This window comes from Geotrypetes seraphini, chromosome 2 (assembly GCF_902459505.1).
Source record: "Geotrypetes seraphini chromosome 2, aGeoSer1.1, whole genome shotgun sequence".
NCBI classification, from domain to species: Eukaryota; Metazoa; Chordata; class Amphibia; order Gymnophiona; family Dermophiidae; genus Geotrypetes; species Geotrypetes seraphini.
The window spans coordinates 713,129-730,577 of record NC_047085.1 but is presented as its reverse complement, the minus strand read 5'-3'; the positions used below and the strand labels follow the sequence as shown (position 1 = coordinate 730,577).

General features: G+C 46.2%; 1 protein-coding gene across 3 annotated transcripts in view; it reads left to right on the top strand.

Annotated features, from left to right (window-relative positions):
* PARP10 (poly(ADP-ribose) polymerase family member 10) overlaps nucleotides 1-16,591 on the top strand; it is a 183,996-nt gene extending 167,405 nt beyond the window's left edge. For all 3 annotated transcript variants that reach the window (XM_033934016.1, XM_033934015.1, XM_033934017.1), the window contains one exon: nucleotides 16,082-16,591. In XM_033934016.1, coding sequence (XP_033789907.1) covers nucleotides 16,082-16,374 — 293 coding nt within the window. In that variant the 3' untranslated portion in view covers nucleotides 16,375-16,591. The remainder of the gene's footprint in view (nucleotides 1-16,081) is intronic.
* Nucleotides 16,592-17,449: the final 858 nt, after the last annotated feature.

Sequence of the window (17,449 nt, the reverse complement as noted above, 5' to 3'; positions counted from 1 at the left end):
CCCCCGTGAAGCAGAACCCTTGAGCAGCATCTTCATAGTTTCATAGTTTATTAAAATTTGATTTTATTAAAATTTGATTAAACGCTAATCATAAAATTCAAAGCGTTGTACATTAAAATAATACATGAACATTAAAAAAGGGGAAATTTATATCAACAAACAAGACCTACCACGAATCAAACTAATACACATAGGGTAGGATAGTAAACAGGATTTTTGAAGATAAAGGAAAAAACATCAGGGAAGGGATGATATTAAGAATGGTAGATTACTCGTAGGCATCTTTGAAAAGGAAATATTTTAGACTGCCCTTAAATTTATCTAAATTTTGTTCCACTCTGATATGTAACAGGAGGGAATTCCAGACCGTAGGAGCTGTGACAGAAAAAATAGAGGCACGGCGGTTACCAATAATTTTTAACGAGGGGACGTAGAATCTGTGTTGAGATACAGATCTTAGAGTTCTAGGAGGCTCGTATGGAATCAGGACTCTATTAATGAATGCAGGCTCATTGGTCTTGAGATTTGAAAGTTGAGAGCAATTTTATACATAATCCCTCCCATCGTGCATCAGAACACTTGCACAACATCTTCTATCACTCTCATTCCCCCCAGTGATGCAGAACCCTTGAGCAGCATCTTTCTATCTTTCCCTCCCATCCCCCCCAGTGAAGCAGAACCACGGCGACTCTCTCACTGCGAAACCAACATACCTCCTGCAGGGTCAGCAGCACTTTAAACAGACTGCTTCGCGGTCTTCTCCCGCCAGGTCCTACCCTGCCGCATCACCACAAGACTGACATACCTCCCTCCAAACAGCAGTGTCAGCAGCACTCTATACAGGCTGCTTTGTGGCCTTCTCCAGCCGGGGCATTCCCTGTGCTGTGTTGCTGATGCAGCAGAGGGTAGGGCACGGCGGGAGAAGACCGTGAAGCAGCCTGTTTAAAATGCTGCCGACACTGCTGTTTGGAGGGAGGTATGTCAGTCTCACGGTGGGAGGGTCGGCAGGGTTCGGATGGGAGGGACAGTTGGAAAGATTCTACGCAGGGGGAAGGGAGAGTGCGGGGACATTCGGGAGGGGCTTCAGGGGCGATCCAACTAGGGCTTATTTTCGGGGTAGATCTTATTTTTGGGGAAATGCGGTACCTACAAGTTCAGACAGAAACTGGTTATATAGGGGGAATTGCATGCCGGAGGGAATCTTATTTACTAATCTGCTAGAGAGGCTGGAGTACTAGGAGGAAGACATAAAAGATTGTCTGGAATAAGGAGAAATCCTGTAAGTGGTGCACTTTGTGGCTAGCAACTGTTTCTTTAATAGTGGGAAGATCCATGTAGTGATCCATATGGGGACGAACAACGTGGGCAACAGAAACTACAACAGAGAAGTACTGAAGGACCAGTTCTGGATGCTAGGAAGGGAGCTGAAGACCAAAACGCAGAGGATAGCATTCTCAGAGATCCTGCCGATATCCAGGGCAGTCGAGAAGAGTCAGATAGAACTGCAAGCAGTTAACGCGTGGATGTGGTGTTGTTGTGAGAAAGAAGAATTCCACTTTGTGCGCAACTGGATGACGTTCTGGGGGAAGAGCAAGCTATTCACCTTGAGGAAGAGATTCCAGCTGTTACAGGACGAACCTGCCAATGAGGTACAGGAAGTTGTCCACCAGACGATTCCAGTTCTGGAGACAACAGATCAGCTCCCCCCAAAGAAGCGCAGAGTGGTATTCATTGGGGATTCCCTGCTGAGGGGCATCGAGGGATCAATTTGCAGACCAAGAGAGGTTTGCTGTCTGCCAGGAGCCAGGATCCGAGATGTAACCGCCTGCCTAGACAGACTTATCAAGCCCCATGACAACTTCCCCATGCTTCTCATCCACATTGGAACGAATGACACTGCCAGGAACACCACAGAGAACATATCTGTAAACTTTGGAGCCCTGGGTGAGAAGCTGAGGAGGATGGAAGCGCAGGTGGTCTCCTCGATCCTCCCAGTAAGAGGCAAGGGGAGAGCCAGGGAGGATCGTATACAGAGGACAAACGACCGGCTGCACGGATGGTGCAGGGAGATGAACTTCGAATTCCTGAATCATGGAGAGGCGCTGCAAGGACTACAGGGACCTGACGGACTCCACCTGACCAGAAGGGGAAAGAACATCTTTGGACACTGACTAGCCCGCCTACTTCGTAGGGCTTTAAACTAGGTAAGTTGGGAGAGGGTACCCACTCACATGCTAGCACAAGTAACCAACTTGGCGAGGTAAGTTGCTAAGTTATTTCTGAGTCCGAGGTAAATACACACTGCCTTTCCGAGTCAGAGGTAAGTACACACATTGCAAACAGTATTATAGGAGTCCAATTAGCTCAAGCAGGAATATCTACACAGGGACATAGCAAACATAAGGTATGGAGGGCTATGTACGTTAATGCCCACAGTTTGGGCAATAAGATCCTGGAATTAGAGACGGAAATGAGGAACGCCGACCTAGATGTGGTGGCGATATCCAAGACTTGGTTTACGGTCTCCTATGGGTGGGATATGGCTATACCGGGATACAACTTACTTCGGCGGGACAGAGAGGGCAAAATGGGGAGGAGAGGTAGTACTTTACACTAAAGAGGACATCAAAGTTACCAAAATCGCAGATGTCAAGTACACCGGGGAATCCCTCTGGGTGAATTTGGCTAGGGGGAAGGACAAATGCCTGTATCTTGGTGTAGTATAAAGACCTCCAAGACAACAGGAGGACATAGATATAGAATTAGTCGAAGACATTGAGAATATCACTTTGCGTTGAGACACAGTATTTTTAGGAGACTTCAAAATGCCTGATGTGGATTGGAACAATCTTTCCACTACGACCAGCGGCAGCAGGAAACTATTAACCTCTATAAAGGGAGCGAGACTCAGACAAATGGTATTAGAGCCCACTAGGGATTGGGCAATACTAGATCTAATACTCACCAATGGAGAAAGTGTCACAGAGGTCTCGGTAGGCGATACGTTGGCCTCCAGTGACCATAACATGATATGGTTCAACCTCAGGAAAGGTTTCACTAAGTCAAGCACATCAACCAAGGTCCTCAACTTTAAGGGCACAAACTTCGAAAGCATGGGAGATTTCGTCCATCGGGCACTGCAAAACTATGCCGAAACAGATAATGTAGAGGTAATGTGGTCAACTCTGAAATCAACCTTACACCAAGCAACCAACCGCTACGTCAAATCAGTAAGTAAACGGCGAAGAAACAATAGACCACAGTGGTTCTCTGCGGAGATCTCAGACCTCATAAAAAAGAAGAAAAGAGCGTTCATCATCTACAAACAATCAGGGAAGCGAGAATCCAAGGAAGACTATCTGTCCAAGTTAAAAGCGGTCAAAACGGCAGTCAGGGAGGCCAAACTCCGAATGGAGGAGAACCTTGCGAAGAACATCAAGAAGGGCGATAAATCCTTCTTCCGGTATATTAGTAACAGAAAAAGAAACACAGATGGAATAGTACGCCTTAGGAAACCCGACGGGAACTATGTAGAATCGGACTCAGACAAAGCCAAACTTTTAAATGAATACTTCTGCTCGGTATTCACTTGCGAGGCGCCGGGATCCGGCCCTCAGCTGCTGACGAGGGAAAACTCGGAAGACCCGTTTTGAAATTTCGAGTTTACGCCCAGCAGTGTCTACGAGGAGCTATCAAGACTCAAGGTGAACAAAGCTATGGGACCGGACAAACTACACCCCAGGGTGCTCTTCAATCTTTCCCTAAGTAAAGGAAGAATCCCGTTGGATTGGAAAATGGCTAACGTCATTCCACTCCACAAAAAGGGATGCAGGATGGAGGCTGAGAATTATAGACCGGTGAGTCTCACATTGATAGTGAGTAAACTTATGGAAACAGTAATCAAACGCCAATTGGATACGATCCTGAACGAGGAGAATCTACGAGATCCCCATCAACATGGTTTTGCGAAGGGAAGGTCCTGCCAATCAAATCTGATCAGCTTCTTTGACTGGGTAACAAGAAAGCTGGATATAGGGGAGTCCCTGGACGTCGTGTACTTGGACTTCAGCAAATCGTTTTATAGCGTCCCACACCGCAGGTTATTGAGCAAGATGGGTTCGATGGGACTGTGTGAAACATTAACCGCATGGGTTAGGGACTGGCTTAGAGGTAGACTTCGACGAAGGTGATTAGAAGAGTGCCGCAGGGTTTGGTCTTGGGCCCGATCCTATTTAACATCTTCGTAAGAGACTTGGCTGAGGGGCTTAGAAGTAAAATTACATTATTCGCCGATGACGCCAAACTATGCAACATGGTAGGCAACCGCACATCAGATGAAAGCACAGTGCCCGACAAAAGCTCAATGCCCGACAGTATGACGCAGGACCTACTCCTGCTGGAGCATTGGTCAAAGACTTGGCAACTAAGTTTCAATGCCAAAAAATGCAAGGTCATGCACCTTGGCGGCAAAAATCCATGCAGGACTTACACCCTAAATGTTGAGATCCTAGCAAGGACTGTAGCAGAACGTGACTTGGGGGGATCATTATCGAAGACATGAAGACTGCCAATCGAGAAAGCTTCATCCAGGGCTAGACAAATCATGGGCTGTATCCGTAGAAGTTTCGTCAGCCGTAAGCCCGAGGTCATAATGCCGTTGTACAGATCCATGGTGAGACCCCATCTGGAATACTATGTAAAATTCTGGAGGCCGCATTTAAAAAAGATGTGCGGAGAGTTGAGTCGGTTCAGTGAATGGCCACCAGGATGATCTCGGGACTCAAGGATCTCCCGTATGAGGAACGACTGGGTAAGTTGCAGCTGTACTCACTCGAGGAACGCAGAGAGAGGGGAGACATGATCGAGACGTTCAAATATGTCACAGGCCGTATCGAGTTGGAAGAGGATCTCTTTTTCCTTAAAGAACCCACAGCAACAAGAGGGCATCCGTTGAAAATCAGGGGTGGGAAATTTCATGGCGACACCAGAAAATATTTCTTCACCGAAAGGGTGGTTGATCGCTGGAATAATCTTCCACAACAGGTAATTGAGGCAAGCAGCGTGCCAGATTTTAAGAAAAGATGGGATTAGCATGTGGGATCTCTTCATGGAGGTAGTTAGGGGGTGGGCCATTAGTGTGGGCAGACTAGATGGGCCGTGGCCCTTTTCTGCCGTCATGTTCTATGTTTCTATGTTTCTATTCAGGAAGGAAGGTCGGACTCCACCTCAGCAGATATGGAACGAGGCTACTTACAAGCACCATCAAGAGAGAAGTTGAGAAGCTTTTAAACTAGGAAGAACGGGAAAGCTGATTGTCGACCGAGAGAGAGAATCAATGATTTGGGAACCGGTATACCCGGAGGATACAGTACAGGAAGATAGAGGGGAAGACTCATCGGATTGCAAGCAAAACAGACCAAAAGGGACACAAGAGGGAAGGACATGCAAGAAGGGAACAGACTGCAAACTCAAATGTATGTACACGAACGCAAGGCGCTATAGAAATAAGATGGGTGAATAAGAAGCTGTGGCACAAAAGGATAACGTTGACATCATCGGCATCAACGAAACATGGTGGACTGAGGAAAATATATGGGACACGGTGGTACCGGGATATAAACTATATCGCAGAGACAGAGTGGCTCAAAAAAGGAGGAGGCATTGCCATATACATCAAAGAGGGAATTGAATCTACTGGAGAGAACATGCCACATTAGACGGATAAGTTAGTCTCTATGGGTCAAAATTCCAAGAACAAATGGACCGGAAACTAGGATCAGCATCTACTACCGACCACCAGGGCAGTCTGAGGAAATTGATGGGGAAATAACGGATGAGATTAAATGCAACTGCAAGGGAGGCAACGTAGTTATCATTGGTGACTTCAACTATCCGGGGATAGACTGGAACCTAGGCACCTCAGGCTGCGCTAGAGAGACCAAGTTCCTGGATGCTGAAAGCGATTGCTTCCTGGAACAACTTGTCAAGGAAAATACAAGAGGAAACTCAATTCTGGACTTAATTTTAAATGGACTGCGAGGACCGGCACAAGGTGTAGAAGTAGAATAAATGCTGGGAAACAGCATTCATAGTATGATCCGCTTCGACCTTGCCGCAGGGGTGAAACATCGGTCCAGTACGACGGCCAAGGCACTGAACTTCTGAAAAGGGAATTACGAAGGGATGAGACTCATGGTGGGGAAGAAGATTAAGAAGAGCATGAACAATGTAAAAACACTAGAACAAGCTTGGTCCCTTTTTAAGGATATGGTCACCGATGTGCAAAATCTATATACAGTGGTGCCTCACACAACGAACTTAATCCGTTCCAGGAGCAAGTTTGTTATGTGAAACGTTCGTTGTGTGAAACGCGTTTTCCCATAACAATAAATGTTAAAAAAAATAATTCGTTCTGTAGCATAAAATATGCTAAGATGACATAAAAAAAGATAAATTTTTGGTTATTATTTTTATTTAGATACATCTAAAAACATAATTGTTTTTTAAAACAACACACATTTTTTAAATTTAAAGACAGACTAAGTAGAGTCTAATTTTACAGTGAGAGGGCAGAGTCTCAGCGGCAAAAACTGGGACTTAACTGTTCATTTTTTTTTTTTCTACTGTGTTTCCCCGATGATAAGGCAGGGCCATCAAATAAGACAGCCCCCCCTTTTTAGAAAAAAATGTAAAATAAGGCACCCCCCCGCAAATAAGCCACCCACCGATACCTGCGCTTACCCGAATCGGGTGGTACGGTGGGTGACTCCGTGTAGTCCCTGGCACCCCCGACACGATCGGGGCAAGAGGGAGCTCAAGCCCTCTTGCCCCCCCGACTCCCCGACACGATCGGGGCAAGAGGGAGCTCAAGCCCTCTTGCCCCCCCCCGACTCCCCGACACGATCGGGGCAAGAGGGAGCTCAAGCCCTCTTGCCCCCCCCGACTCCCCGACACGATCGGGGCAAAAGGGAGCTCAAGCCCTCTTGCCCCCCCGACTCCCCGACACGATCGGGGCAAAAGGGAGCCCAAGCCCTCTTGCCCCGCCGATTCCCCAACTCCCCGACAATATCGGGCCAGGAGGGAGCCCAAGTCCTCCTGGCCACGGCGACCCCCTAACCCCACCCTGCACTACATTACGGGCAGGAGGGATCCCAGGCCCTCCTGCCCTCGACGCAAACCCCCCCTCCCCCCAACGACCGCCCCCCCCCCAAGAACCTCCGACCGACCCCCAGCCGACCCGCGACCCCCCTGGCCGACCCCCACGACACCCCCAACCCCCTTCCCCGTACCTTTCTGTAGTTGGCCGGACAGACGGGAGCCAAACCCGCCTGTCCGGCAGGCAGCCATCGACGGAATGAGGCCGGATTGGCCCATCCGTCCCAAAGCTCCGCCTACTGGTGGGGCCTAAGGCGCCTGGGCCAATCAGAATAGGCCCGGGAGCCTTAGGTCCCTCCTGGGGGCAGGGCCTGAGGCACATGGTCGGGTTGGGCCCATGTGCCTCAGGCCCCGCCCCCAGGAGGGACCTAAGGCTCCCGGGCCTATTCTGATTGGCCCAGGCGCCTTAGGCCCCACCAGTAGGCGGAGCTTTGGGACGGATGGGCCAATCCGGCCTCATTCCGTCGATGGCTGCCTGCCGGACAGGCGGGTTTGGCTCCCGTCTGTCCGGCCAACTACAGAAAGGTACGGGGAAGGGGGTTGGGGGTGTCGTGGGGGTCGGCCAGGGGGGTCGCGGGTCGGCTGGGGGTCGGTCGGAGGTTCTTGGGGGGGGGCGGTCGTTGGGGGGAGGGGGGGTTTGCGTCGAGGGCAGGAGGGCCTGGGATCCCTCCTGCCCGTAATGTAGTGCAGGGTGGGGTTAGGGGGTCGCCGTGGCCAGGAGGACTTGGGCTCCCTCCTGGCCCGATATTGTCGGGGAGTTGGGGGGCAAGAGGGCTTGAGCTCCCTCTTGCCCCGATCGTGTCGGGGAGTCGGGGGGGCAAGAGGGCTTGAGCTCCCTCTTGCCCCGATCGTGTCGGGGAGTCGGGGGGGGGCAAGAGGGCTTGAGCTCCCTCTTGCCCCGATCGTGTCGGGGAGTCGGGGGGGCAAGAGGGCTTGAGCTCCCTCTTGCCCCGATCGTGTCGGGGAGTCGGGGGGGGCAAGAGGGCTTGAGCTCCCTCTTGCCCCGATCGTGTCGGGGAGTCGGGGGGGCAAGAGGGAACCAGGCGGAGAGAGGGCAGTTAAGCGCAGTGCCTGCGCGGAAGGATGCAGCTCGGGCGACTTCGTTGTGTGAAACGAAGTTCGTTGTACGGATCAAGACATAAAGTTCGTTGTGCGCAGCGTTCGCTGTGCGAGGCGTCCGTTATGCGAGGCACCACTGTATACCGCATATCAACAAGGGATACAAGAAGAAAAAGAACAAAGAACCAGTGTGGCTCACTGTAGATGTAAAGGAAGCGATCAGGGACAAAAAAAACTTCATTTAAGGAATGGAAAAGGTCAAAAACTGGAATAAGCACAAATAACATCAACACAGGTGCCATAAGGCGGTAAAAGGGGCCAAAAGAGACTGCGAGGAGAAAATAGCCAAGGAGGCAAAAACTTCAAGCCGTTCTTTCTCTATATTAAGGGGAAACGACCCGTGAAGGAAGCAGTGGGACCGTTGAATGACCAAGGAATAAAGGGAGCGCTAAAGGAGGACAAAGCAATCGCCGACAAACTGAACACATTTTTTGCGTCTGATATACACAAGCTAAATGCTGGAAGCGAAAACGGGAAACTGACAGGGTTAACGGACAGTCTAGATGAGGTATGCAGGCAGATTGATAGGCTTAAGAGCGATAAATCCCCGGGACCGGACGGTATCCATCTGAGGGTCATCAAGGAACTGAAAGGGACTATAGCTGAACTTCTTCAGCTAATAACCAATCTGTCGATCAAATCGGGAAAGATTCCGGAGGACTGGAAGGTGGCGGATGTTACGCCGACCTTCAAAAAAGGTTCGATGGGAGACCCTGGAAACTACAGATCGGTGAGTCCGACCTTGGTACCGGGTTGGGCAGACTGGATGGACTATTCGGGTCTTTTTCTGCCGTCATCTACTATGTTACTATGTATGTTACTATGGGAAAGATGGTGGAGGCTCTGATAAAGGACCACATCATTTATCACCTTAACAGACATTGTCTGATGAGGACCAGCCAGCACGGTTTCCGCACAGATTTTGTTTGACAAACTTGCTGCACTTCTTTGAGGGAATAAACAGTCAGATAGACAAGGGCGACCCGGTCGACATTGTATATCTGGATTTTCAGAAGGTGTTTGACAAGGTTCCGCATGACTGACTACTTCGGAAAATTGCGAGCCATGGAATCAAGGGTGAAATACGTGGATTAAAAACTGGCTTGAGCATAGGAAACAGAGAGGGGGGGTAAATGGACAATACTCGTACTGGAAGAGCGCCACCAGTGGGTGCCGCAGGGCTCGGTGCTTGGACCCGTGCTCTTCAACATCTTTATAAACAATCTGGACATAGGTATAGCAAGTGAGGTGATTCAATTTGCGAACAATACGAAGTTTTTCAGAGTAGTGAAGACGCAGGGGGATTGCGAAGATCTGCAACGTGATATAATCAGGCTTGAGGAATGGGCATTGACATGGCAGATGAGGTTCAACGTGAATAAATGTAAAGTGATGCATGTCGGTAACAAAAATCTCATGCACGAATACAGGATGTCCGGGGGTGGTACTTGGAGAGACCTCCCAGGAAAGAGACTTGGGAGTTCTGATCGACAAGTCGATGAAGCCGTCCGCGCAATGTGTGGCAGCGGCGAAAAGAATGCTAGGAATGATTAAGAAGGGGATCACAAACAAATCAGAGAAGTTTTGAATAATCGTTTTTTCAAAATTCTAAGCGATGTACAAAGGAGTAAAATAATAAATTTCAATTATCAAGGGGAAACAAACCAGATAAGTATGACTGACTTGACAAAACATATGATACAAAAGGAAAAAATAGGAAAAGAAATACAAGTTAATGATAGTAAGTAAGACGAGTAAGGAAAAAACAATAGGAAAGGGGAAAACAGTGAGCTTCAAAGAAATTAAGAACTAAAGTTCAGATGATGCACCTAATCTGATTTTCTAATTGATAAACCTAATCTAATTTACTAGTTGTCAAATGCATCTTTAAAAAGAAAGCATTTTAACTTGCTCTTAAATCTATCTAAATTATGTTCTTCCCATACATGAATTGGGAGTAAATTCGATGTTTGGGGCGCTGTGACGGAGAAAATAAATTGCCGCCGTGTATTTATGATTTTAAGTGAGGGAACTATTAAAAGATGTTGATCAGTAGACCTGAGTAATCTTGTAGATGTATAGGGAATCAATAGTCTATGAATAAAGGCGGGAGTTTTATAGAGAAGAGATTTGAAAGTCAGTAGAGTTAATTTATATGTTATGCGGTGTGCAACTGGAAGCCAATGCTCTTCCTTAAGTAGAGGTGTTACATGGTCAATTTTTTTAGTTTTCCTTATGAGTTTAATTGAAACATTTTGAACGATCTGTAAACATCGGATTTCTTTTTGGGCAATTCTTTTAAATAGCACGTTGCAGTAGTCAATTTTTGAAATCACCAGGGAATGAATTAGTGTATTAAGTGACTTGGGGTATAAGAACTTAGAAACTGAAAGAATTTAACGTAGTCTAAAGAAGGTAGATCTAACAATACCACTAATATGTTCATGATGGGTAAGTTTGCAATCAAAAATAACCCCAAGGATCTTAATACTACTGATCGACTGCAGGATGGAACCTTTAATAGAAATTGGAAACAAGAGCTTATGACCTTCTTTCCAGGGGAAGAGCATAACATTTGATTTGTTAACATTAAGAGCTAGTCTATTTGCCTTGAGCCATTGGTGAATCAGTTCAAGTTTCTTATTGATTGCTGTTATTTCAAGGGGATTATTGGAGTCTAGCGGGTGTAGCAGTTGAATATCATCTGCGTAAGCAAAAATGTTAAAGCCAATGGTTTGGCATAGAGTCATTAATGGTGCAAGAAAAATATTAAATAACAGGGGAGAGAGGATAGACCCTTGAGGAATGCCATATGTAGCTGAAAATCGCGCCGAAATACTATTGTTAAAGGACACAATCGAGGATCGATTAGTGAAATAGGTTCTAAACCAGGAAAAAACCTGATCTGTGATACCAATGGTCTGTAGTCTTTTTCTAAAAGAAGATTATGATCGATTGTGTCGAAAGCTGATGAAAGGTCAATGGATATTAGAAGAACAGATTTGTGATGGTCCAAGTAGTAGAGTATGGAGGTGGACATGCCAATTAAGGAGTGTTCTGTAGAATGATGCTGCCTGGAGCCTGTTTGATTTGGATGTAAAATATTGGGGTTTTTTCTATGAACTCAGATATTTGATTGAAAACCACCTTCTCAGTCAGCTTCGCTAAGAAGGGGATATTTGCAATTGGTCTTTAATTTGATTTGACCTCAGGACTGATGTTATGATCTTTGATAATGGGGTGAATAATGGATTCCTTCCAGGCTATGGGCATGATACTTTGCTGAAGACTTTCATTAATTAGTGCAAGGATGAATGGTCCAAAGATAGTGAAGTATTGTTTAAGGATGAGGGGCGAGATTGTTTCAGCTTGGGAACCCTTGATATTGATGGTCTTAATAAGGGATTCAATCTCCCTAAGTCTAGGTAGTTTGAATTGTGAACATTTTGAGGACAGTGAAATTTAATCAGTTTGCTCTTGATCCGGAATTGGTTTCTGTTTTAAAGTAAGGTTATCATGCCGCTGTACCGGGCCATGGTACGCCCCCACCTGGAACACTGCGTCCAGCATTGGTCGCTGTACATGAAGAAGGACACAGTACTACTCGAAAGGGTCCAGAGAAGAGCGACTAAAATGGTTAAGGGGCTAGAGGAGGTGCCGTACAGTGAGAGATTAGAGAAACTGGGCCTCTTCTCCCTTGAAAAGAGAGGACATGATCAAAACTTTTAAGATAATGAAAGGAATAGACTTAGTAGATAAAGACAGATTGTTCACCGTCTCCAAGGTAGAGAGAACGAGAGGGCACTCTCTAAAGTTAAAAGGGGATAGATTCCGTACAAACGTAAGGAAGTTCTTCACCCAGAGAGTGGTAGAAAACTGGAATGCTTTTTCAGAGGCTGTTATAGGTGAAAACACCCTCCAGGGATTCAAGACAAAGTTAGACAAGTTTCTGCTGAACCAGAACGTACGCAGGTAAGGCTAGTCTCAGTTAGGGCACTGGTCTGTGACCTAAGGGCCACCACATGAGCGGACTGCTGGGTACAGTGGACTACTGGTCTGACCCAGCAGCGGCAATTCTTATATTCTTATCATGGTAAAAAGAAGCTCCCTTCTTAATATCTCTCCATTGTATCTGGAGGCTCTTCCTTCCCCTTATTCCTTGTATCTTAATACCATACCATTTCTTATATCGCAAAATTTTCTGCTAAGAATCATTGCAGTTTACAATTTAATTACGGGACATATGGTTGACATTACAGCAAAGTATCAGATCTTAGGTAGGTTTGAAGAGGATATAGAGAGAAAAGATGTGTCTTTAGCATTTTCCTGAAACTGTAGTAGGTGGGGAGTTGTAGGTTCGGAGGCAGGAGCCTGTGGCAAGGAAGTGGCCCTAGCGTGCCCTTCCATGGGGCTTTCCTGTGTGCTTAGGCCACTTTTTGCCATGGCTGATTGTCTTTTTGGTATTAGCACTTGTACCCTTACCACCACCCATTTTGTGGGCCCACTCTTCAGACACCCCCCCTCAGCCAGAAAATAGTAGCACATGGGTGGCACGAGCCCATCGGTGTTTTAGTGCAGCATTGTAAGCATGCGTTACTGATTTTTGCAAATTGGTAAAAGGACCTGATCCTTAAGTGAAGTTGCAGAAAACATATCCAATATATACTACCACTCCTTATTTCTATAGCGCTACTAGACACACTCAGCACTGTACGCTAAACATGTAAGAGAATGGTCCATGCTCAATAGAAACCAAACCCCAACTGTGGAATAAATCACCCACTGATCCAAAATGCAGAGGAAAGACCTCAGGAGTCCAAAGGCAAGCACTGGCTATCTTAGTCACTGAGCTCTGACACGGACTAAATCTCAGTCATTGGCCCCAAAATATCCACCTGCAGTCTCTTCAATATCCAAACTGAATGTGGGAATGAAAAGATCCTTTCTCCCTCCATTGCATGGTACTTGCATTTTGGATTAGTGGATGATTTATTCCATAATTGGGTTTAGTTATAGATAATTTTCCTTATTTGAAGATTGGTTGCAATATATTGAAACCACCATGATTTCATCAATAGTTTTCCCTGGTCAAACATAAATTGAAATGTTTCCATGAATTTATCATCCGTCACACCCTTTCCCTTGTTTAAAAGCAGATTGAAAACCCATCTTTTTGATATAGCCTTCAATCCAAAACCCCATTGCCTTAGTGACTCTGTATAGCACTGCGTGTCTGGCAGTGCTCTAGTACATAAGAACATAAGAAGTTGCCTCTGCTGAGTCAGACCAGAGGTCCATCGCGCCCAGCAGTCCGCTCCCGCGGCAGCCCATCAGGTCCATGACCTGTAAGGTGATCCTTTGTCTAAAACCCCTCAATCCCCTTTGTCCATCTATCTATACCCTTTCATAATCCTATCTCTACCTATATCCCTCAATCCCTGTATCCTTCAGGAAATTATCCAATCCTTCTTTAATGTACTTTGTCCTATCACAACCTCCGGAAGCGCATTCCAGGTGCCCACTATCCTGTGTGTGAAAAAGAATTTCCTAGCATTGGTTCTAAACCTGTCTCCTTTCAATTTCTCCGAGTGTCCCCTTGTTCTTGTGGTTCCCAATAGGCTGAAGAATCTGTCCCTCTCCACCTTCTCTATGCCGTTCATGATCTTGTAAGTCTCTATCATATCTCCTCTGAGTCTCCACTTCTCCAGGGAGAAGAGCCCCAGCCTTTCTAACCTGTCTGCGTATGAAAGGTTTTCCATACCTTTTATCATTTTTGTCGCTCTTCTCTGTACCCTCTCAAGTATCACCATATCCTTCTTAAGGTACGGTGACCAATATTGGACACAGTACTCCAGATGCGGGCGCACCATCACACGATACAGCGGCATGATGACGTCCTTCGTTCTGGTTGTAATACCCTTCTTAATAATACCCAACATTCTGTTTGCTTTCTTTGAGGCTGCTGCGCATTGTGCCGTTGACTTCATTGTCGTATCCGCCAGCACACCCAAGTCTTTTTCAAGGTTACTTTCCCCTAGTACTAATCCCCCCATTTTGTAGCTGAACATTGGGTTCTTTTTCCCTATATGCATGACCTTGCATTTTTGTACATTGAAGTTCATCTGCCATTTATTCGCCTATTCCTCCAGTTTGTTCAGGTCCCTTTGTAGGTCTTCACATTCCTCTGCAGTTCTAACCCTGCTACAGAGTTTAGTGTCATCCGCAAATTTTATAACTTCACACTTTGTCCCTGTTTCTAGGTCATTAATAAATACGTTGAACAGCAGCGGTCCGAGTACCGACCCCTACGGAACACCACTCGTGACCCTCTTCCAGTCTGAGTAGTGGCCCTTAACTCCAACCCTTTACTTTCTGCCTGCCAACCAGTGTTTAACCCATCTGTGTACATCCCCTTCCACCCCGTGGTTCCACAGCTTCCTAAGCAGCCACTCATGGGGTACATTGTCAAAGGCTTTTTGGAAGTCAAGATAGATGATGTCTATGGGTTCCCCTTTGTCCATCTGGCTGTTTATCCCTTCAAAGAAGTGCAGTAAGTTCGTTCGGCACGATCTTCCCTTGCAGAAACCATGTTGACTCGCTTTCATTAGCCCATTTTTTTCTATGTGTTCACAGATGCTGTCTTATCAGCGCTTCTACCATTTTGCCCGGAACTGAAGTCAAGCTTACCGGCCTGTAGTCCCCCAGGTCACCTCTCGATCCCCTTTTTAAAGATAGGTGTAACATTTGCTATTTTCCAGTCCTCCAGGATCTCCCCAGTGTTCAAGGATAGGTTGCAAACTCGTTGGAGTATTTCCGCTATTTCGTTTCTTAGCTCTTTTAATACCCTTGGGTGGATTCCGTCCGGGTCTGGCGATTTATCGCTTTTCAATCTATCTATCTGTTGGAGGACATCCTCATGGCTTACCTCTATTGTCGACAGTTTTTCATCTTGGTCTCCATTTAAGATCTCTTCGGGTTCTGGTACATTGGATGTGTTCTCGCTTGTGAAGACAGACGAGAAGAACTTGTTTAACCTATCGGCTACCTCTTTTTCCTCCTTTACCACTCCCTTTTTGTCTCCATCATCCAACGGTCCTACTTCCTCCCTCGCCGGCTGCTTGCCTTTAACATATCTGAAGAACGATTTGAAATTTCTTGTTTCTCAGTCCAGTCTCTCTTCGTATTCTCGTTTTGCTCTCCTAACCACTCGATGACATTCTTTTTGGTGTTTACTGTGTTCCTTCCAGTTTTCCCCGGTTTGGTCCTTTTTCCATTTTTGGAATGATTTTTTTTTTGTCTCCTATCAACTTCATTCGTTATCCATACCGGGTCTTTTGTTAGATTTTTTTTGCACCCTTTTCTAAACCTGGGGATGTACAGATTTTGTGCTTCTTGCACCATGTCCTTGAATAGGGACCAGGCTTTTTCCATTGTCTCTGCTTTTCTTGAGCTGTTTCTGAGTTTCTTTCTCACCATTACTCTCATAGCATCGTAGTTCCCTTTCTTGAAGTTGAGCGTTGTTGCTGTGGTTCTCTTCACCTTTGATGTTCTTACTTCTAATTTGTGCTGGATCATGTTGTGGTCGCTGTTTCCTAGTGGTCTTACTACTTCCACTTCCTTTGCAGGTCCTTCTAGCCCGTAGTATTAGTAGTATTGAGCTCCTGCAGCGAGATTTGGGTTAAGTAAATTGGCTGCCAGTCTCATTGCTCAGATTCTCTTGTTCCCAGGGCCCTGCCTTACATGTCAGAGCTCTGTGTATTCAGGTTGTCTGTCTTGGCTAATGCTCTATTTTATGCTTTTTCACCAGCGACACTGTATGGACAAGGTGCCTACTTTGCAGCTAAATCTGTGATGTCAGTGCAAGATTTCTATTCTCCACGATCCCCAGAAGGCAACAAGTATATCTTTGTAGTGAAAGTCTTGACTGGAGATTTCACTGCTGGAAGCCCAGACTTGAAAGTTCCCCCCTTGAAAGAGAACTCCCTGCATCTACTCCGCTATGACAGTGTTGTGGACAACATCACAAATCCGACTATTTTTGTTATATTTAATGATACGCAGGCCTATCCAGAATATCTTATCACTTGCCAGAGGATCTAAGACTCGGAACATGAAGAGTATCTGCTCCCCTGAACATATCATGGCTGGTGTTTGCTTCTGTCATGTATCAGAAGCATATATATAAATAAATGCACTGTATATTACAATGGAAGGCCATTGAATGTGCAAAGAAATCTTACATAAGCCACGATGAAACAAATATTAAAAAAATAGCTATCATATCCCCCCCAAAATAAATACGTTAGTGAGGAAATTTCTTATTGGTCATGATTGTCTTCCTTGACCTTAGAAGCCAGACATACTGAGTTGCATCTTGTCCTCAACTCTAAATAGTGGTCAGTTGAAGACTCGCATATTGCATCCTTAAAATAAGTCAGTTATAGGGTGCACCACTTTTCTCTGATGCAGGTGGAATTACCAAAAATGCTGACTAGCTGTTAATGGCCTTTTGGGATCTCAGTAATAGACCTGCCAAGTCTCGCACATTGAGCTGAAAATTCCCGCCAAGCAGTCGTCATTTTCTTTTCTTGCATACAGCCACAAGGAACTTCAAATCTCTCGACCAACATTTCCTGCTGTGAAATTAACAGTTAGGAAGTGTTGGCTGTGAGATTTGAAGTTGTTCACATATGTAGTGCTGCCATGGAAGAGTTAGTGATGACATTTCTTGAAGCAGGCTATGGCATGTGGTCAGAATCTCCCACTTAAAAATTGCTTCTTGTTTACAGCTCTACAGTAACTCTGTGTACATAGAGCACTTTTCAAAGTGTTTCTGCTCCCTAATATAAACAGAGTTCATTACACTGCACTTGGCATAAATACTACTACTACTTATCATTTCTATAGCGCTGATAGACATATGCAGCGCTGGACATGAAACATTCAAGACACAGTCAGTCTATTCAAACAGGAGAGATGGAGAGGGAGAATTAGAAGGCCTTGAGCATGGGCAGATGCATGCTCAAGGCCCAGCAGAGGCAGGAAGTTCTTCAAGCGGCACCGGCACGTCCTGTGGGCTGCGTGCCGGTGCCAGATGGGGGTAAGTTTCAAGCTGTTTGGGTGGGGGGGGTGCCGGTTAGCGCAGGGGGGGGGAGCAACGCCACTAGCTTCGGGG